At 38.8% G+C, this 22,259-nt stretch overlaps 1 protein-coding gene across 1 annotated transcript in view; it reads right to left on the reverse strand.

Annotated features, from left to right (window-relative positions):
* col11a1b (collagen, type XI, alpha 1b) overlaps positions 1-22,259 on the reverse strand; it is a 76,501-nt gene that overhangs the window by 19,565 nt on the left and 34,677 nt on the right. Inside the window, exons 12-42 of the mRNA XM_057334854.1 lie at positions 20,740-20,814; positions 20,240-20,323; positions 18,407-18,463; positions 17,797-17,850; positions 17,487-17,540; positions 16,944-16,997; positions 16,469-16,522; positions 15,667-15,720; positions 15,507-15,551; positions 13,901-13,954; positions 13,776-13,820; positions 12,727-12,780; positions 11,678-11,722; positions 11,117-11,170; positions 10,768-10,812; positions 10,389-10,442; positions 10,256-10,300; positions 9,215-9,268; positions 9,013-9,120; positions 8,642-8,695; positions 7,824-7,877; positions 7,546-7,590; positions 7,406-7,459; positions 7,263-7,307; positions 7,118-7,171; positions 6,878-6,931; positions 6,387-6,440; positions 6,137-6,244; positions 5,908-5,997; positions 4,066-4,119; positions 1,153-1,260 (exon numbers count right to left, since the gene is read on the reverse strand). Of these exons, the coding sequence (XP_057190837.1) occupies positions 1,153-1,260; positions 4,066-4,119; positions 5,908-5,997; positions 6,137-6,244; positions 6,387-6,440; positions 6,878-6,931; positions 7,118-7,171; positions 7,263-7,307; positions 7,406-7,459; positions 7,546-7,590; positions 7,824-7,877; positions 8,642-8,695; positions 9,013-9,120; positions 9,215-9,268; positions 10,256-10,300; positions 10,389-10,442; positions 10,768-10,812; positions 11,117-11,170; positions 11,678-11,722; positions 12,727-12,780; positions 13,776-13,820; positions 13,901-13,954; positions 15,507-15,551; positions 15,667-15,720; positions 16,469-16,522; positions 16,944-16,997; positions 17,487-17,540; positions 17,797-17,850; positions 18,407-18,463; positions 20,240-20,323; positions 20,740-20,814 (1,863 nt within the window). The remainder of the gene's footprint in view (positions 1-1,152; positions 1,261-4,065; positions 4,120-5,907; positions 5,998-6,136; positions 6,245-6,386; positions 6,441-6,877; positions 6,932-7,117; positions 7,172-7,262; positions 7,308-7,405; positions 7,460-7,545; positions 7,591-7,823; positions 7,878-8,641; positions 8,696-9,012; positions 9,121-9,214; positions 9,269-10,255; positions 10,301-10,388; positions 10,443-10,767; positions 10,813-11,116; positions 11,171-11,677; positions 11,723-12,726; positions 12,781-13,775; positions 13,821-13,900; positions 13,955-15,506; positions 15,552-15,666; positions 15,721-16,468; positions 16,523-16,943; positions 16,998-17,486; positions 17,541-17,796; positions 17,851-18,406; positions 18,464-20,239; positions 20,324-20,739; positions 20,815-22,259) is intronic.

Here is a 22,259-nt window from a genome sequence, read left to right on the forward strand (position 1 = left end):
CAACATATCTGATAAAAGCTCAGTTGTGGTTAGGTTAAAATAAATTAGGACACCTTGTACCATTTTTCTCTTTCACAAAGGTTTTCCAGAATTTAATTTTAATTCTTAGTCTCGACAAAGGCTGTCAACGTTAACGCGTTAACGTATGCGGTTTTTATTATTTTTATTAACGTGTTCAAATATTTAACGCAATGAACGCAGCATCCGTTTATTTCGTCATCCTTTGTCTAGTGTTACATTATATAATCACGCTCTTATTTATGTAAAGGCCTTTAAACCATTTAAGCGCAATTTGAAACAGTTGCCTTGACCCGTTCAGTATAGATAGACAACTTCTAGCCGTGGGATGCGGCAGAATACAACGCGACAGCGGTCCCGTCTGGTGTATACAGTCGCGGGCTAAAGGCTGCGTCAGTGAATCTCTGTTAGACAGCGCATCAGTATTAAGTTCTCTTTCATGCTTGAATGAACAAAAACACACAAGATTATGCCAGAAAGTCTGTTTTGTCTAGCATTTTCATAAACACAGATTTCAACGTGTTAGATAAAATCCTAAATGAATGCAAAGAGTTGTGAAAATAGGAGAGGGCGTCAGATCTGCGTAGAGCGGCAGCTCTTTAAGGTGACGCAATCTTAAACCTGCTGCTAGGACTCCTGTCACTAATGTTAATCAAAGAACAAAAGAAAAGAGGAATTCAATGTGTTTTGTAGCTTTAATTCAGTATTTAATTTAGTATATATCATTAAAGACTGTAATGTGTTTGAGAACTCAATTCAATTTCTGTATATTTCCTACCTGTTAGACACGATAGCTCTCAATTATACTGTACTTCAATGTTGAACGGCTATAATTAATGTTAAAATAAAGAAAACATTTTTTAATAGAGACATCAGTTGCAGTACTATCAGAATGTTGCCTTTCATTCATAAAATGTTGTTTTTAAAGAAATCTATTGTTTCTACATTAATTTGGAGATTAAATGTGAAATTATTAGAATGTAAAAGTATATTTAAAAACATTATTATTGTTATGTGCGATTAATCGTGATTAATCACAGAAAAACTGTGTGATTAATCAGATTAATTTTTTAATCGATTGACAGCACTAGTCGCAACAAACAAGCTTGCATTATTTATGTTCAGACAACTCACCGGACCACCTTTCTCTCCAGCGGGTCCTGGGGGTCCCTGAGGGCCATTACGTCCTGTTAGACCGATGGGTCCTCCCGGTCCAGCTGGTCCTCTCTCTCCTGGAGAACCCTGTGACAAACATAACTCATCATAATCAGTAATTAAAGGCATAGTTCACCCAAAAATGAACATTCTGTCATCATTATCTTTGTTATGTATAACACAAAAGGAGATATTTTTAAGAATTTGGGAAGAAAGCAGTTTGGGGCACCATTGACTACCATAGTAGATTTTTGTCCTATTATAGTAGTCAATGGTGCCCCAGAACTCTTTGGTTACTAACATTCTTCCAAATATCTTTTTTTGTGTTCAGCGGAACAAAGATATTTATACAGGCTTGAAACAACATGAGGTTGAGTAAATTATGACAGAATGTTTAATTTTGGATGAACTATCCCTTTAAATCTGATAACAACAGTACCATAAATGAGCCTTTCTTTGTTCAGATCACTTTTAAAAAGTACTTTTCAAGCTGGTCCAGGTAATGTTCATGAGTGTTTTCAATAGTAAACAGCCTTGAAAACTGATGAGTGCTGTTTTTTCCACAAATGGTTCATCTTCTCCTATTATACTGCGATTCTTGAAACCAAATTACATTAATTCATTAATAAGCTAGTCTTTTTTGTATTAAACGAATCCGATACAGACTTTAGTCTCTTCAGTAAAAAGAGTTTCACCAACAAACATATGTTACAACCACGGAATAGATGTTCTGTCAATCTGTTTGTTTTGTCAGACTGATGGGTACAGAGAGACTCGCACCTGTCCAGATTGAAAGAAGGATCTCTAAGGGTCTGAATTCTGGTTTGAAACCAGCATAAAGTGTGCATCATCTTCAGAAACGGTCCATTAGTGCTATTAGCGTGGAAGGAACAGTACTAAAGAGAGCTCTCAGAGAGAGAGAGAGAGAGAGGGAGACGTATTTACGGTTTAATTAAAGGTAATCCAGTTGCTTCCACATGCTAAAACATACAAACATCATCCGGCTGCATTAGTCATCGGTGATAACACCTTCAAATATAATAAGGCCAAGGTTGCTGTGCCCCACACAGCAGCACTATTGTTTCCTACATACAGATCTTTTTTCGAAGAGACAACCCAAGACAGGACCAATCACAATGTGTAATTTACAATGTGAATCTAGGTGGATTGTAAAATGATCAGTGACATCGGTTTTCCATTTCGCTTTTGTAAAAAACTTTAAGGCAAATAAATGTTTTTTTTCTTGCAAATTTTTGTGATGCCCGGTATTAAAAATTCAGTTCAGATGTCGTGTACTGTAATCCAGCATTAAGACTAACACAACACATTATGTCCAGTCAGAAAGGCTAATACCAAACTGACACAACATACACACACGAGTCACTGCTCATCCAACATGCCACCACAAACATCCTGGCAAACAAACTCCACAAACAGACTCAACTCTTTGTTAGAAGGTTCTCAGAGGAGATGTGCGCCGCGGCCTGTTACTCAACTCAGACACCTGGCAGGAGGTCTACTTAGGCAAAGATAACAGCGCTGATTGGCGTGGGTGGGCCACAGACTCGAAAACCTTCTGATTTCAGATTTTTCTAGCCGGGCTCTACAGATGCCTTTATACAAGAGAGACAACGAATCCCTGAAGCGATCTTCCTCCAGCTGAAAGGAGTTTCACATACGCACAGCTGAAGCTTTGATGGTTAAGCTGTACCACTGTGCCTTTGCTGCATTATGAGCGCTGACAGAAGACACAGCAGATACTTTCAGAGAAGATCTCACTTCTTTACAGAATGTAGCTCTTATGGATTTAATTTACTTTTTACAAACACCATGATTGTGTTAATGTCAACTATTAACGCAAATTTTGTTCAGCAAACATAATTAACTTTACAGTATATTGTATATTTCATTTCACACTATAAACTGCCATACATTTGCAGCAGAAAAAAAATGAAATAAAAAACAAATTTATTATTTATAGGTAAGTGTTTAAGTACAATTATCACTTTTGTTTCATTCTTTGAACTAGTGACAACATTTCTACAAAATTACAAATAAAAATGTTTTTTTATTTGCAGAAAATCGAAACTGGAACTATTCAAGAAATGTTTGCAGATCTTGAATACTGCAAAGAAAACAAGTTCATATCCATGTTTAAAAAACACAGTACTAATGTTTTACATGTATTTTAGGATCAGTTCAAAATGAATATGGAATAAGCCTCATTTTCCACAACTTTCATGTGTCTTTTATTTCATTCCATAGATTTGTTTCAGTTGAAATCCACCAGACGCTGGACTTGAATGACCACAATAGATGCAATAATGTTTATTACAGGCAAACCTGGAGTGATCTCTTTATTTGATCTATGGCTGTATATTTTCATTCATTTTATTTTGCTTCTATTCACTTGCACTATTGTACAGTATATTTCCTTTGTTGTTGTTTACTCCATAATACATTCATTATTCATAATCACACAAAGTATACTTTATGATATTCCACTGAATTAACTTATAATTAATTCCCTGAACCTCAGTGTCTGTGTTTGTCTGCTCCACTCAGGGTGCATGAAATGGAAATTGCCCACCGGGGATCAATAACGTCAAGTTTTTTCTGTCTTAATGTATATGACACTAAATGTAATTTCCTAGCATACTCACGTATGATTCAAATGTAATTGTGGTCTTACTGATTTGGCCTGACTCACAGACTGCGTGGGATCCGATCACACACTGCAAACTTGGCTCTCATTGCCACCATTACCGATCATTAAAATCGCCACCTGCTGACTAAGCCCCATCCAGAATTTGCCTGATGTCACTTTAGTAATAAAGAAAAAGTCAGCCGATTGACCATTTGCATAGTTTCCATGGTAACGCAGGTACTTACAAAGGGACCGGGTGGACCCTGTGGACCCTCGCCTCCCTTCAGGCCAGCTGGTCCCTGTGTGTGTGTGAGACAGAGAAAAAATGAGAGACAGTGAGGTTGAATTCAGTAAACACTAAAGCAGCCCCATGTTCCCCAGTGAGAGCAGTGCTGCAGTATCTGTCACAGTGGCATCTGAAAGTCTGTGTGTGCGTGCGCATGTGTTGGTGCTAGTGTTTATAAAACTGGCAAACGCACTATTCCCTACATCAGAAAGTGAGCATGTGGTGCCAGGAACGTCTCAAAATCACTTGCCATCAAGGCACAATGTGAGTCATTAAAACTGAAAGTAAACATCAAAACAAATGACAACAAAATCAACTGTATCTGACTTAAATCATTTTGCCGTTGTGGTTAAATATCACTTTGAGTCACAATCTCACAATGATTAACTGAAGAGACAGCTAATGGGAATCGATCAATCAAAGCTAACGCTATTTCTTAAACTAAAAGCATAAAATAATATATTCTGTCCAATGTAAATATTAATAGTAAAGGAAAAACTGCTTTGAGTTGCCCAGCTGTGACGTTAATAGGCCTATAGAATACTGAATCAGAGCTGCGAACTACAATAAATATGTCAAACTGAATCTCTGATCCAAAAGCAGGCCAGATCTATACTGAAGTGCTCAGCACAAACAGTGAGTTTACACCTCAGGTTGTTTATCATCTAAAGGGACTTTTACTTCATCATTTACTCACCTTCGAGTTGTTCCAAATCTGTATAAATTCCTATGTTCTGATGAACACAGAGAAAGATATTTGAAAGAATGCTTAAAACCAGACAGATCTTGCCCCCCAATGACTACCATAGTAGGAAAAAATACAATGGTAGTCAAAAGTGACCCAGAACTGTTTGCTGTCCTACATTCTGTAAAATGTCTTCTTTTGTGTTCTACAGAACAAAATAAATGATAAAGTAATTTTTCCTACTATGGGAGTCAATAGGGGGCAAGATCTGTCTGGTTATAAGCATTCTTCCAAATATCTTTCTATGTGTTCATCAGAACAAAGGAATTTATACAGATTTGGAACAACTCGAAGGAGTAAATGATGACAGAATTTTCATTTTTGGGTGAAGTATCCCTTTAAACTCCTGAAGTGCGTGCTCATGTGTGTACAGGTCAGTTCAGCACATAGCCTGCTTATGCAATCCCAATACAGTGGCTTAAACCCACTGATATAGAGAGTGCACACGTGTGTTAAATGTGTTGACAATACATGTCTGTGTGGATGTCTACATGAATGTCATTTATATCACATGATCTCCATAAGCCCTGAGTCTTATTCAGTTGTTAAGTGGTGACGTGAGGAATACTGAACTTCCGGTTCCAAGCATCTATTCATTTCAAGCAGGACTGCAGCTTAAACAGCTGTTAATGAGCACTGTTTACTCATCGCATATTTAAGCGGAGCATTAATTAACTCACTGTATACACTACAGTCTCCAGGCTTACGGAATCTCTGACGTCAATATTTGAAAAAAACTATGAAAAATAAATCACTGACTGGCCATGTGGGATTTCGTTACGAAGATAAAGGTTAGGATCGTGGTTTACAGCTCGCCATGAGCGTACAGTATATTAGCATTTTTTGTTGTTTGCCTGTAGCATCTTATTGAGCGTTTGGACCCGGAAACAGTATATGACCTTCCATATATGGTGGTGCGTTACGTCAGACTAAACAACCGAATAGTGATGACTGTGGCCGCTGCTGAGACATTCATCCAGTGTGAGCATTTGCAAGAACACCAGGCAGCTAATGGCCATTTGGCAAGGTACGTAACATTAACTTGTTTGTTCTTACCGCTGCACCAGGAAGACCCCTTTGTCCTGGAAACCCTTTCAGCCCGGCAGGACCTGGCTTCCCAGAAAGCCCCATAGGGCCTGGATCACCCTTCAAGGAAAGACACAATAACAATTAGCCTTTTGACTTCAAACAACCAACCTCTACAGTTACTGTTTGTACGCCTTTTTGACTGTAGAATAGGCACATTCTGCTCAAAAGTAGGATGAAAATGTTTAACAAACTCTACCTTTCCACCTTCTCTGCCAGCAGCGCCAGGAAGACCTTGCTCTCCAGGGGGCCCTGGTGATCCGGGATGGCCTCTCTCTCCAACAGGACCGGTTTCTCCCGTAGGGCCCTTTAATATTTCAAAATCAACAGTTATGAATAAACACCAGCTTTTCATGTCAAACTTTGGGCCAACTTCATTTGGCCAACTTTTATTAAAGCAATGTGCTGTTATGTTCTACTTGTATAATACAGTAATCGTTGTAGTTTACCTGTGGGCCAACAACACCTCCAGGTCCAGGAGGTCCAGTCTTTCCTTGGAAACCCTGTGGTGAGGGTTAACATAGTCTTTGTGAATTTACTTTTGCAATTTATTGGAGTAATCACATATCTGGAAGTTAAACTAGAACTGTATGAATGGACTCCTAAGAACATCCAAACAGTACTGGAAATGTCAGCACATAAAACTGTCTACAATGTAAGAGTTTCCATCATTTTAGTTTCATCATCCATTTTCATTAAATTAACCAAAGAAAACTTGAGTATTGTTATCTTGAAAACCAAGAAAGGTTCAAAAATAGTGAGGACTCAATCTATTGGACATTCTTTGATTAGAAACAGACACAAAAGCTTGCCAAGAACAGTGTGATTCCTTGACAATGTCGGCAGCAAAAATGTAATATCACATAAAAACTGTCGACAACATATTTTCAACACCTTTTTACTCCAAACAAATCATTTGTGAGGACAAAAAGATACTCACAGTCTCTCCTCGCTGCCCTGGGTGACCGGGCAATCCATCCTTTCCAGGAGGTCCCTGACGGATAACAAGACATCTTATCTTACTTCTCACACGACAGAGATGCTTTGATAGATTAAACCTTTCCCCTAAATTTAAGACCAGTTTTTGTTTTGTTGTTTAACAGATCTGGCAAAAACAGTCCAAGGGTAATTAACAACAATGAAGTTATCAAACAGTTATGAAACTGATGATATCACATACAGGTGGGCCTTTAGGGCCTGGTAATCCAACAGGGCCCTGAGGTCCTTGGGGTCCCTACAAAAAGGAAAAAAAGTTGATATAAGATGCAGTGAAATATTTTTGTTACGTAAAATGTGTGACAAGAAATAATTTAATCATCACTCACTCTCTCTCCAGGACCACCAGGTGGTCCGTCATTTCCAGATGTCCCCTAAGAAAAGAAAGACAGTTGACGATTCCTGTTGTAAGAATGCATTCACAGAAAACTGAGAGAAATGGAATTGTGAATCATGATTGATGAACTCTGACCTTTGCTCCAGGTTTCCCGGTTGGACCTCTGGCACCTCTTCCACCACGGGGACCCTGACAACACGACATGAAAACAACTGTGTATGTAGACAGAATAATTGTTTTTTATTTCAAAGCTTCGAAGTTGTTCTCTGACATACCGTTGGACCTCGCTGTCCTCTTGGACCAGCTTTGCCAGCAATACCCTGCAAAACCAACCCAAAAAGATGTCAGAGCTGTACATCTATTAAACCTCACTGGTGTAAGTAAAACTGCTGAGTCACTCAAGTAGTCTGGCAAGCTAACATTTAAAAAAAGATATACTACAGTAAAAGCTACATTTTATGTAACGATTCAATAACATACTATACTTTCTTCAGAGGTAAATGTTTTAGTGGAGGTTTTGAACAATACATTACATTGAATTGAACATACATACCCGTCCTCCTTTCTCTCCATTGGCTCCAGGGAATCCAGGGAAGCCATTAGAGCCCTGCGGATGAAGACAGATCATTAGATCTTTCCTGTAGCTCAGTGGTTAGAGCATGACACTAGCAATGCCAAGGTGGGTTCGATTCCAGGGATTGAACGTCCTCAGAAACAAATGTAAAGTATCATGCAATGTAAGTCGCTTTGGATAAAAGCGTCTGCCAAATGCATAAATGTCAAATGTCAACGTAGACACTTTTCAGCTACAACACGTCAAAAACATCCAATATCTGTCCCCACATGTTAACCCAAAAGAGACGTTTGTCTTTGATCAAAAGTGTGGTTGTGTCGAAAAACAGAGGGCGTCCTTGAAGAGTAATTCCACAATGTTGAATGCTAATGCTAACAATGTGCAGGTGATACTCATGGATCTAGAGTTGGTAAACAGGAGGGGTGAGTGCTTGTTAGCCCAAAGACAGCAGATGAAATTGAAGGTCACATTATTTGTGTAAAGCAAAGAAGGGCACGCACCCAGCTTAACAAGGGATACACATCAGTAATTTATTTCACGGGCCAGTCGACTGCCCGAGATAATGACACAAGTCAAACAGACAACTGCAAATACACACAACAAAAATTAAACACTGAGGGGTTGACAGAGCCCTGAAAAGGCCTGAGAGGATGTCAAAACACCAGCAATGCCCAACAAAAAGGGAAAAGAATAGGAAACGGTTAAATGCCCTCATAAAGCAGAGGTGAAACAAATAAGATAGTAGAGACCTAAATGATTTTAGTTATAATATAAGTGAAAATATTTCAATGACTTACTTTAGGACCTTGTCTTCCTATGTATCCAGGCAATCCTGGAACTCCAAGTTTTCCCTACAAAATGAAACAAGAAGAAACTCTACAAAGGTCTGCATAGCTCAGGCACTATACAAAAACAAGTATTTCACCACCCTGAACAAATTACAAAATCATATGAAAGCTGTAATGAAATATTTGGCTGACCTTTAGAAAAAGTCTGCAGAACTCACTTATGAGTTATGACTCTATATCTTATGTCATTTCTGTTTTAATTCATGCAATAATAATGTATGACATGCTAAAAGGAAAGGAGTGTTGGCTCTTTCCAGCGCTGATCGTTTTATAAGCACTTTTCCATGACATTCAACATGACCGTGTTTTTTGAAACCTACCTTTTCTCCAGCCGTGCCCATGGGTCCAGCCTCTCCATTGGGACCTGATTTACCTTTCGGGCCCTCTGGTCCGTCTTCTCCCCTGGAGCCCAGCACACCAAACTCTCCCTAAACATCAACAACAATGTACACATACTGAACTCAAACCGAAATAGGTAAACCTTAAATCGAAAAATAATAAAAACATGTCCTTTTTACACACCTTGTCACCCTTGATGCCCATGTCACCTTTAAACCCAGGAAAACCATCCTCTCCCTAAAATCAATAGAAAACAGATCATTTATTTATAAACCTAAAAAAGGTCTTCAAAACCTAAAACCTAAAAAAGTACTTCACAAGAACATTAAATGGCTTTTTCAGCTCACTGCTGACATCTAGTGTTCATGTAAAATTCTTGCTCACACTGGCACTGAAATAAAATTAAATCACAGGTATGACTGCCAAAATATTTATATAACAAGCAATGAAATGGTTCTTGATTTTTAGTGTCGAATTTGAGACACAATATTTCATAACTGCGACATCACATTTTGAACATTAAAACTTTTGGTGTTGATTCTTGAGTGTAAGAAATGCTGACACCTGGTGGTCACTGCAGAGATTACAGCCAGAAGCGCAACAGCCTCTCTCAACGCTAATTCTACCACAGGTGATGAATACAATGCTGGTATGTTTTCTGCTTATAACAAATTGGGTTATTGCAGAAACAATGTTCTTTGACCTAAGATGTAATAATAGGCGTGAAAATAATTTACTCAGGAGTTGGTAAACAAGTACAATATAAGGAGTAAGTTCTTGGCATTTATACCTGAGCTGCCCACCTTAGTTTTTTTTATTTGTAATAAATGATTGAAGAATTTGGCAGATCCTCAGCTCCTGTGGCCTCATGGGATAGAATAATGCCCATGCAATGCATGCTGAGAAAGTTTGCCGCAAGCAGTAGACCATCCGGTCCATCCGATTTTTTGCATACTGAGGTTTTGAAAATGCTACTCATTACGCATATTGATTTCATACAATATAGCATGAAAGTAGGTGATTCTGGATACAGGGTAGCTGATTTTACATCATTATATAATAGAGCTCTGCGGTGATGTACTTATTAAAGACATTACAGTGCAGACAGTCAATGGCTTTCTACTCGCAGAGCTGTTGGCCTGTCATCTGTGTTCCTCATTTCAGAAACAGACTAAACAGCTCCCAAATGGAGACTAAACAGAATAAACAGAGTAGTTTGCTCACCTTTTCACCTTTGTGGCCCTTCAAGCCGCGGACCCCCTCTGCACCCTATATTAGACAGAACAACGAAAAAGGTGTAGTGAACAAAACCAGAGCACGACATGTTGAAGTGATGAAGGGAATACAGACTGTTTACCTTTACACCTCGGGGGCCGGGATAGCCAATGGACCCCTGGGGGCCTGGGTGACCCTGCAAGTAGGGAGTAAAAATAATATAACTAAAACAACTCAAATTAAATTCTCCTCTATTAAAATAATGTGCCACTTAAACTTTAAGTCTTGATAAAAGACAGAAACAGCTTTAATTGTGCTAGCAAAATTTCTTCATTTTGGAGCTGTCAGTCTTTAACCGACTTTCCGTTCCATCAGCACATTCTGTACAGAGCTTCGCTGGGCTTTTAGACAGCTGCAAAATAACACCTTAAGGGTGTTCAGTGGCTTTGCACTTGAAATGTGGTCAATAACTGGAACTCAGAGCGACAATTAATTTTGGGACACGCTAAAAATATACTCACAGCTGCTCCCTTCTCGCCCGCAGGACCTTCTTTTCCAGGATGACCCTGTTCAGGGATCACAAACAAAAGCATCGTTATTTTGAGTGCCTGCAATACTCTGTGTTCTTCTTTACATAACAAAGTCTGTAAACTTCAGCTGTTTATCATCTATGGATAGTGTTGATTTGATCATTTCACAGCAGAAACACACTGAAACGCAATGTGATATCCTTTTTTCCTTCGAAACACTGAAATCTGATTCAACTTATATATTAAGCTCTTAACTCATTTTTAAATGTATGATATGTATTCTAAAACTTTTACAAAGTGATTTAGAAGAGGTGGGAATAAAACAAAATAATCCACTTACAGGAGGCCCATCTGCCCCACCCAGCCCTTGCAGCCCCTGTTTCCCACCGGGACCCTTTGAGAAGGAGAGAAAGCAACGGTTAAAGCAAGAAACGGAGGAAAAAAGAAAAAGAGGGCTGACAAACGCTCACAATTAAGGTGGCAATTACTGGTGTGCCCTCGCGATTCATTGGGCAGCTTTTATAAGCAGCCCAATCCTAAAGCACTTCATTATCTTGGTTTTCCTCTCAAAAGAGATCTAATCATACGTCTGGAAACACTCTACCGCTCCACTCCTGGAGTCACATTTCAAACTCTCTGGCCTCTTTCCAGAAGCCTTGACAAAACGCTTGTCTGAGAGACTAACCAATGACAGTTATGTGTGTAAGCATATCTCCTGCTTGTTGAAGCATTAGCCAGTCTTTATGTGTGTGCTTGTGTGGGGTTTTCCTCAAATCAGCAGTGATCTTCTAGCAACCTACAGCCTGGAAACTGAAGAGTCTGCTGAATCGTTTATAGGGTTAGGGCAGCAATGCGCCGTCTGTAATAACAAAGAGGGCGGCCGACTCTCATTCAAACTCACTTTCTCTCCAGGTGGACCGATCGGGCCTTGAGGACCAGGCAGACCCTGAAAGACAAGATTTCCGAAGTCAGATATACTGCGGTGATGAAAATACAACATGGAGTTTTCAGGGGTGAGGAAATCTGATAGTAAAGATTATATTGGAAAAAGCTGAGCGAGCACCACTCAGTCAAATCTGAGAAGGAATGTCAAACAGGAAACATGTTCATGTGTGTGACTCGTGCGAATCCTGTAGGTTACAACAGTGCTAAAGGCCCCGCAGTGTGAAGGGCCCTTTAATAACCAAATAGCAACTTTAGTAGGGATAGTTCACCCAAAAATGAAAATTCTCTCATCATTTATTCACCCTCTTGTCATTTCAAACATGCATCACTTCCTTTCTTCCGCAGAACACAAAAGAAGATATTCGGAAGAATGTTGGTTGCCGAACAGCGCCGGCACCCATTCACTTCTGTTGTATGGACACAAAAACCAATGCAAGTGAATGGGTGCCAATTAACATCATTCTTCAAAATATCTTCTTTTGTGTTCTGCGTAAGAAAGAAAGTCATACAGGTTTGAAATGACATGAGGGTGAGTAAATGATGACAGAACAAACACAACAAAAAAAATACTTCAAGGTAGGCGAAAAAAACTTGCTATTCAGCAACTATTTGTAAATGGTAACAAATATTACTATTGCCGTCATAGCTACATCTGTAGCCCCATGATGATGGAAATTTTTTTAATTTTCCTTAAGCAGGCATTTACCCCATTGTACCCTACTTTCAAAAATGTGGAAACAGATGAATGCTTCTAGCTCTGCAGCTTTCGTCACTTAATTTTTTTGGCCGCTTAACACTGTCTCTTTCATTCACTGGCAGTTCATTAAGTTTTACATTAACTGAATTCAAGAGAAAAAGTGGAAAACAAAACACAAAAAGCATTCAAATCTAAAAGGAGAAATATTTGATGAGAAAAACACATCAGGGCCTTTTGAAACAAACAGAGATATATCAGACGGATATACGGATACATATAGAAAATGTGACACATGGGATGATACTCACGTGTGGACCGGGGTTACCCTGTTGCCCAGGGGGTCCAGGTTCTCCTTGAGGACCCTGTTGAATTAAATGGAAACACTTCAGTACGTAACATTATTATTACTACATTTTTATTATTACTACACTTCACTGGTCCTATGAGACTGACATTTTATACAGATATAAAAAAACAGTCTCATCGCAAAAGCCCAATACTTCAAAACTGCAAAAATATGTAAAACAACAGACATGTGTATATTGCATGCCCATCTTTTCCATTGGCCTTCCTTACTGAATTATGGAGCCGGCTGTAATAAAATCTATTACAGCCTCTTTAAACCAAAGGAAAACATTTAAAACTGTAGATGGGGATGAGAAACTGGTGAATCTAATAACAAACTGTGCTAAGTATGAAAAGCAGCTGAGATGTTGAGTTTTGATAATGAATATAATAAGATAAGTTAAAGATGCAGTGTGCAATTTTTTGGAGGATCTATTGACATAAATGCAATATAATATACATAACAATGTGTTCAGGGGTGTATAAAGACTTTACATAATGAAGCGTTATGTTTTTATTACCTTAGAATGAGCTATTTCTATCTACATACACCACGGTCCTCTTACATGGAATTCACCATGTTGTTTCTACAGTAGACCTAAATGGACAAACTGCTCTACAGAGGGTGTCTCCTTCAGCAAAGACATGTTTGTCCTGTATCAGCCTCCGTAGTGCTTCGAAAGGGAGGGGATAGTGAGCTGTTGGTTGCAATTTGCAACCTCACCACTAGATGCCGCTAAAATCTCAACAATGCTCCTTTAAATAAAACACTTCCAGATCAAAGATCTCACCCCTAACTCTAGCATTAGCCCTCCCCTGTCAGTGTAACTCTTATCTAAATAGCCTCTTTAGCGGTGACCTTTTCTCTGAACAATAAATACATTTAGAGAGGTCAAGGGATGTCAGCTAAAGAGAGTTAACAGGAAAGTCTTCCACTGAGCTTAGTAGTACCGATGAAGGCTCATCAGTTTCTTACAGCATTTATTAGGAAGGGAAGAGTTTAAATCCTTACCATATTTCCCTTAGGGCCAGGTTGTCCATCCAATCCAGAAAGACCCTGTATTTAATTAAAACAGTGTCAGTGCCATGCAATGTAGACAGTTATAATTAAAAGAGTTTGATTTTTATGGTACATACATGCTGTCCAGAGGTACCAGGAGCTCCTCTCGGGCCGAGCAGACCTCTTGGACCCTGATGTTCACACACGCACGCACGCACGCACACACACACACACACACACACACACACACACACACACGCACACACACACACACACGCACACGCACACACAAGAGCATGTAATGAGAATCTATTTGGCAACCAACACTTAATAAGCAGCTGGGCAATTCCATGCAAATGTTAAGCTTACTATGGAAAAACTAAGATTTTACTAAAAGTTTTTACCAAACTGACAGCTCAGTTGTTAATATTGGGTTTAAATACCCATGTGAGGTCTCTCTTAAAAGTTTTTAAAGCATTTTTTTTAGAGATGCAACCATACAACATTTCTCTACCGATACTGATAGCCGATTATTCAGAGATTCTGAATGTTAATAATTCATATAATGACTATTAATATTGAACATCAAACTGGTGATGTCTCTTTACATTTTCTAAATGCAGAGCACAAATGCATTGCATTTTCCTGTCCACGTTTGATTGACAGAATATATTGGACCTGATCATCGGCTGTTTTTAAACTATCAGCCAATAGTGTGAAAATTTGCTTGTATCGTCCAATACCGATTATCTCTACTTTTTTATTTTTAAAGCATGATTTTACTTAATTTCCAGAATTGTCAAATACATAACAATCCATATTCCTCATAAATGGGTAAATTAAAATTAAAACAAATATTTTATGTTCTATGAAGAGCCATCCCTTCACCATTTGGGTATTATTGCTCCTGGTTTGTACATTTTAATTCACAGAAATTATATGTATCACACTGCTATATCTTTACTCATTTCACGCTTGAATTTATTAAAAATGAAGTAATAAAATATTTCAAAACTATATTTTGTGTCTACATTATTTACTGGCAAGTAGTCGTGCAATAAGTGGTTTCACATCAGGGTCCTGATAACCCTATCAGAAATTATTATGACAACAACTGGCTGGAACATTATCTGTTGAGTTGAGTTGATCAGTATTGAGTTTTTGCTGTAACATTTTTAAAAAGTGACATTATATTCATAAAATAGCCCAATTTAACGGGAAAGTACAAGCTAATTCCAGTCATATTACATTTACATTCTCAGAACAATAAAGTCAATCTCAACAGAACAAGCTTTAAGAAAAGACACCCTGCAGCTAAACATGCTTTATATTACTTGATTCAAAATGGTTTAGGAACAAATATGCAAAACAGAAACAAAGGCATTTAGGCAGTAATTTTTGTATTTCTATCAGTCGTGGGTGCTTTAGTAAGATTCCACATCTTCAGGGCTAATGCTGTTATTTGTTATTTCTCTGCTGATGGAATATTTAGTCAGAGCGTGAGTGGCGTACGTGAGAACCTTAGTGTGCCGTGAGAAACACAGCAAAAGAGAGAAAATAGAAAATTGCAGTTCTAGGTTCCTGCATAGAGCTATTAACTCAATGAGCAACAAATATGGAGATTTAATGTGAAAATTTGCAGGAAAGAGGAGGGTGGGGCGATCGTTCAGAAGAGTGAGTATAGTGGACACTCAAGGACTTTTAGGCTGTTATTCTGCTGGAAATGAGGATAAAGATGCTTACACTCTCTCCTGGCATTCCCCTCTGTCCAATCTCACCATCCTCACCCTGCAGACAAAAGTGCAAACACAATTATCTACGACGCTGCAGCCCAATGCCACAGTATACACCCTACAAAACAAAATACATACAATCCCAAAATAAGATATTATGAATAACCCACCCTTGGTCCGTCCTCTCCCGGAGAGCCTGGCAGACCGATGTGACCAGCCTCACCCTGAAGCGAGAACACATGAAATGATAGAGGATGAAAAGTGTAAATGTATCATTATCGTCCATGCCTGCCTTTGGCTCTGTGCATTGTTAGGGCCCGTGACCACTATTTATAAGACTGCGTCTCTATAAGAAGAGGCTATAACATAGTGAGGCCTGTAATTACCCAGGGCAGGATCAGGAAGACAGCATTCGGCTAGAAATACACACAGCTCCCTGTGATCACAAGCCATTTTACAGTGAGCTAGCTCAGGCTATGCAAGCCACACTGCTGTGCCTTGAAAGGGCCTTCTTGCTTTGCCAGACAAGCATTAATGTGCCAAACAACCCCCTTTCCCCTTAGCTGAGCCGTCACCGGAAGGAGGGCAACATCTCCTGCCGCTATGTCTGCCTGTCAGCACCCTAAACGAAACTTACAGCGGAAGACGTGGAACATTATAAAAATGTAGTCTGCTTCGTTTTTTGGCGAACGCAGACGAGAAGCTGTTCAAAAAAGAGTTAACAAATAGTTTTCTGTATGAGGGCTTCCTTTGAGGAATAAAATAAAAGCAGACGCAAATTGTTCCAATAACCATAAAGCGCTGTTTGGGTCAAGCTGAAAGTTTGATAATTGAGCATTAAAAACGTTTTTCTCAAGGGTGGCGGCCAAGCATCCGCTCTGCTGTCTAAAACAATTGTGTTTGATATCAAGTATCACTACAATGGCGAGAAACTAAGTATGATTTTTCTTAAGAAAAGCATTTAGAACTTACCCTGTGTCCTTTCTCACCAGGTAGACCGGGAAGTCCATCAAATCCTCGATCTCCCTATTAAGTTTGAGAATAAAATATGCAATGTTAACGTATACATTGATTCATTATATTTAGAACTTATTTACTGAATTTAAGAAGAATACAGGAACTATATTAGGAAATAAATACACAACAATGCTGGTCCAACGCTGATTCAGAAGAACTTCCTTTTAACGGTACACAAACGTTTTAACCAACAGAACATTTATAACTGAATCAAAAAGATTTCAATATTAATGTAAGATCAAAAAATAAAACAAAAGAAGTGCTTTTGGACCAGCGTTTACATTTTGCACAGTGGTCTCTACATAATATTTAAACAAATCCTCTTACGACAAGAGCACTCACCGCTCGAATCAGAAATAGCAGTTTTGAAATCATGATCAGGGCTGAATGTTTGGAAAAATTCATGTTTTAATGTCAGAGGCGATTTTACCTTTGTCCCAGCTTCACCCGGGATTCCTCTGGCTCCGTCAGCTCCATTTCGGCCCTGTAAAACCAGGGCGCATCTTCAGCAAAGCTATGTGCTATAAGCTAGTTAATGTGCTTAACATATGTTTAAACAATTGTAAAATCTATGAGACAGGAGATGCCGTTAAGTGTTTGAGAACACCCCAAAACAATCTAAATAAGATGTGTTGAGTCTATGGTGCAGATGCGTTTTGACTTAATGCGGCAATTTGACTCATTAATAATGAAACTGTGAATAAACTGTGTCAAAGGAGAATCTGAGGAACTTTTGGCAATGTCACGTCTGAAACTGGCAGGTGTGAATGGGAAACCTGACATTCTGTTAAGCTGTAACAGGTAAATTAAGGTCAAAGCTAATAGAAATAGTGTCATGGAAAATTTGGCGTACATTGGAGAGTGAATTGTATTTTCATGATGTCTTTGAGCAGCAGTTTTAGCAGATGTATTAGCTTTGTGCCACAATCCTACCGATATATGGAGGGTTATATTGCATTTTGGACATTCGTACCCTCTTGCCTAGTTTTCCAGGTAGTCCTGTAGGGCCCTGAAGTCCTCTTGGTCCCTTAGAAAACATAAAACTTTTTATAAGCAAAGCATCCGCTGCTAAATAACAGCACATAAATCACTGGAATAAAGTTAGCAAAATATCATGGCTATTTTCTGAGCTGAATTTGAGATAAAATCTATGTAATGGATTTAAAAACAGTAAGGCACACATTAACTAAGCTTATTAGTGTATTCTTAAAATGTCATCATTTAACATACTGGAATTACAAGAATGAAAGACACTGAAATAAGTCTAAAATGTAAAAAATCACCTGTGGGCCAGAATCTCCACCGTCTCCTTTAGCACCAGGTGCACCAGGAACACCCTGAAACACACAACCAGACCAGTTTTTTTTCTCACACACCTTTCCAAACATCAATATCATATCCATGGAGCTGTGTTTGGGTATTCAACATGTGTAACCCAAACACAGCTCCATGGATACGATATTCCGCTGCCATTGTTTTTGAAGGTGCATTCAAGTGGGAGGCAGGTGTGGAAGAAAATGAGACATTTTTGAGGCACTTTAAGTATAAAAGTGATGAAAGTTATATGAACTCTGTAACTAATAAATAAATTAAGGAAATATTATTAAACAGCACACAGTCTGACACTACTATATTAGCACAAAAGAACTGTTCTTTTTTGCTCATAAATCTTAGCTATGAATATAACACATGTGCCTGTCAATGTTTGCATGATGACGTCAACGGGCCAACGGAAGCTGGCCTTAAAATCAATGCAAAACAGACGATACGGGAAAAGAAAAGAGTCATTTGAGAAGGTAAATCTTGGAATGTGACTTTTACATCATGTGTGTTTAAGTAACAGGCTGGTCATCTGTGTTCCTCATCTATAGACGTTACAGACGAGACACTCACCAAAGGGCCAGAGCGTCCTGACAATCCCATTGGACCAGGTGGTCCTCTCATTGTCAACTGCAGGGACATAACAAGCAGTCAGAACACTGACAGAACATTGACAATTCCTCCAGATGGAATAATGGCAAACATGACTTCATCACTGAAAATAAAAGGTTATTTTTCAGCGCAGTTAAGCTATTGGCAAGTGGAGCTGCATGGTTGAACAATATTATAAAAAACTTTAAACCTGCATAGTGGTTTTAACAGTCTCTTGAGAGCTGAATTGTGTTATTTCTGTGCAACTGCTCTCAGCCAAATGCAACTGAAAACATAACAATTGTTTGCAAACAGCTTTTCTGACAACGCACCTAACTTGTGTTGATCAGATCAACAGATAGCTCCACCCCAAACTCATGGTAATGTGTATGCAAATTTTGCTGTGCTGGGGTGGACTGGAAATTTCAATAAGAGAAATGTTTGATGTTGCAAAATTGCCAAAGTTGCCTATTTTTAGGGAAATCAATATACTAATGCCACGTATAAAGTTATCTCTGCACATTAAGGTCGGACAGGAAAAATACTTTAAATATATAGGGCTGCCTCTAGGGTTGCACAATGTACCGGTGCTACGGTGACATTGCATCGCGATATTAAAGCTTCAAAATACCTGCGATGCCGCTCTATTTTTTAAACAGTGGTATCATATTAAATTTAAACAATTACATCTGGCTTTTACCGCTGTTTCTTTCCTAAGAGAATCAGTGTTTTGAACGACTCGGACGAAATAATGATTCAGTCATTCATTCATCAAGACACTTACTTCGTTTTGGACGAATTGGTTGAATCACTGACTCAGTAAAAAATTGCTGCCACCTAGTGGCCGTTTTAGTTTCACATTTAAAGCTTAACATTTCCCTTTATAAACATTGCTGTATAAATAAAATTTGTTGCACTTTTCACTTTTCAAACGGCTGTAACTTCTGAACCCATTGATCTACAGAAATTAGCACATGTCATCCACTCATCACACTTATCGCATTCCATGTGTTACATTGAGACTCCGCCCATTACAGTAGCGGCCATCTTGAAAAGTACAGTATTGCGTTTTTTCGTTACTAGTCCTAGAAATTGTGATCAATTGTTATGAAAATTGGCTCACATAATCTTTGGACTGAGCCGCACAGACGTAACAGAATTGTGATTTTTGCTGTTTTTTAAAAGTTATGACGTCGCAAACTTTTCAAAGTTGACAAAAAAAGATCTGAGGCTGTATCTCAGCCATTGTTGGATCTATCAGTATGAAACTTTGCACGCTTTATCGACACCTCAGACTGGGGGTCCGTGCCAAAATTGGCGATAGCGATCACGAGATTTAAAAGTATGGCTATTTTGCTCGTAACTTTTTAAATGTTTGTCAGAAAATCATGATCTTGGTGTTTACGGATTCCTCGGGTCATGCCGGATCGCATGATTATGATTCTGTCATGACTGGATGATTGGCCTGTCCGCCATTTTTACATTTGTCATAAATCATAATATCTCTTGAACTGTATGATATATTGGCACCAAATTTGGTAAGCGTCATTGAATTACTATCCCGAACATCAGTCAAATTCATGTTTTTTGCTGATTTTAGGCAAATTTTGAAACGGGTGCTAAACAATTTCAATATTATCATATATGTAGTATTAACACATTTTCAATAAACATGTTTTTTTATTATCACCGGTATACTGTTACACCCTTATTTTAACATAAAAATTACACACTTCAGCATTGACATTTTTCACATACACTGTTATACTGTAAGTATCACATTCGTTCTCATTCAAAAACAACAGGTGTTCTCACCCGGGCCTGGGCGAGGATAGCTTGGGCCTGAGCTTCCTGTGCTGTCACCACTGGACCTTTCATAGCTTCTCCACCAGCTCGGAACTGTCAGAGAAACATTCACAAACACAGAAATAGGTGGTTTATTTTAGTACTTTTACTACACTCATGAATTTACAGGAGCAGCTGGACTCACTTCAACATACAGTGGCTTCAACAGCCTTGTTATCATGGCTTTACTTTTGGGTTACAAAGTGGCAGTTTGTATTGAGTTACAGTAGTGTGTACAGTGAGTACTATGGGGTTATAGGGTGAGGTTTGGGTTATTTGCAGCTGTAACAATTCATAACCCAATTGATCTTTTACATTCACGGTAATATGTCAGATGTTAGAGGAATGTGTAATTTGCAGTGGATACGAGATATGTATGGAGGATTTTCTAACAGGAGTTAGGACAAGGGGCTGGGGGAATCTGGACCCTCATCAGAATCATTAGAAATGTATATGTTGGACAGGCTTACCGGTAGCATGAGGATGGTGCCAGAGGGCCCTGGAGCTCCATCTGCGCCTGGCAAACCAGGACGACCAGGAGATCCCTGAGAGAGAGAGAGAGAGAGAGCAGATGTAAATGAGGCATCCAGCGTGTGGGAAATGCATACAGTGAATACATGGGTGGATAAAAAGGAAAGTATAGGCGTGGAAAAAGCCTCAGAGATTGTTTCTGTTTCTTCCTGAAGTTTTAAAATGAATCGCTAGAAGTACAAAACCAATCCATAAACCCAAATATTTAAAGAAACAAAAGCTTGTGTGAATAGCTTTGGAATCTGCATGCGAAATACTGTGTCCTTTTCGAAAACTGCACCTAAACACCGGAGGATTTCCAAAGCGTTACTTGCACCCAAAAACAAAAATAGCTGTTCGACTTAAGCCTGTCATTATCCCATAATTATGCATTTAGTTTTATTTCCCTTTATATTTATACTGAGGCTTATGTATGTTTCGTGTTGTTTATAGTTCATTTCATTGCACTGTTTATTTGTGTGTGTGCTCTTAATGAGTCTGACATCCCACAAGAAAGCACGGATGATTATAATGCAAACACACATATATGATGGAATGCTGCTTGAGTAGTTTTGCGAAGGGATCTCTTTAGCAGTCACGCTTCTTTCTTAAACGGTTCACTTTAAATCGTTCCCATATGATGGAGTATTTGCATGTGTGTGGGAGTATATCGCAAGCTGGGCAAATATCCTCCTGTATAACACGTATACGGACACCTAGAGCTCACAGGCTTCCACATACGTATATAGTGGTGATGAAGTTTTTGTGTGTTCTTGTTAAAAACCTCTCAGGCAAAGGGAAGTTGCCATCATTGTTAATTACACTGGAGTTTTTGGTTCATATACAGAGGAACTGAGGGAGATCAAAGGTAGAGTGGGAAAATGTTTCCCCTCATAGACAAAAAGCCCTTTGTATTTGAAGACGTAGGACACTGGTGGTGGAAGTGCTGTCTGTTTCCCAGAATGCACTGGAAGGGTTAACCCAGTGGGAGATGCAAAAGGAGGCCAAGCTACATCACAGTAAAGAGAAAAAAAGTCCAGCTTTTTGTTTGCATTGGGAATATCTATTCTATGTGAAACAATCAAGCGAGCACATTTATTATACAACACAAAAAAGCAGTTGATAAACACTGATATGTGAGAATAAGTATGTGTTAATGTGAAAGAGAGGTTACAAGGTTTCTCTCCTGCTCTGGTAGTGTTATGAGAGTGAGGTTTTACAGGCAGATCTGGTTTCTCCGTGGCCTCCTACATCTTTCAAATACGCACATCTGCTCATTCACATAGTTACGACATGCTGCTTGTCATTGCCTGATTCTGTCAATGCTTCCGAATACTTTACTAGTTTACCATTTTAACATTGTCCTGACTGCAAAGTTAGATGCTACTAACTCTTCTTAATAACGTGATAAAAGGGTTGTGAAATGTTCTGCTGAAGCTACTGTTACCTGTAATTTCACTGTCTACATAAACAAGGTGTC

The sequence above is a fragment of the Triplophysa rosa genome, linkage group LG5, assembly GCF_024868665.1.
Source record: "Triplophysa rosa linkage group LG5, Trosa_1v2, whole genome shotgun sequence".
NCBI lineage: Eukaryota > Metazoa > Chordata > Actinopteri > Cypriniformes > Nemacheilidae > Triplophysa > Triplophysa rosa.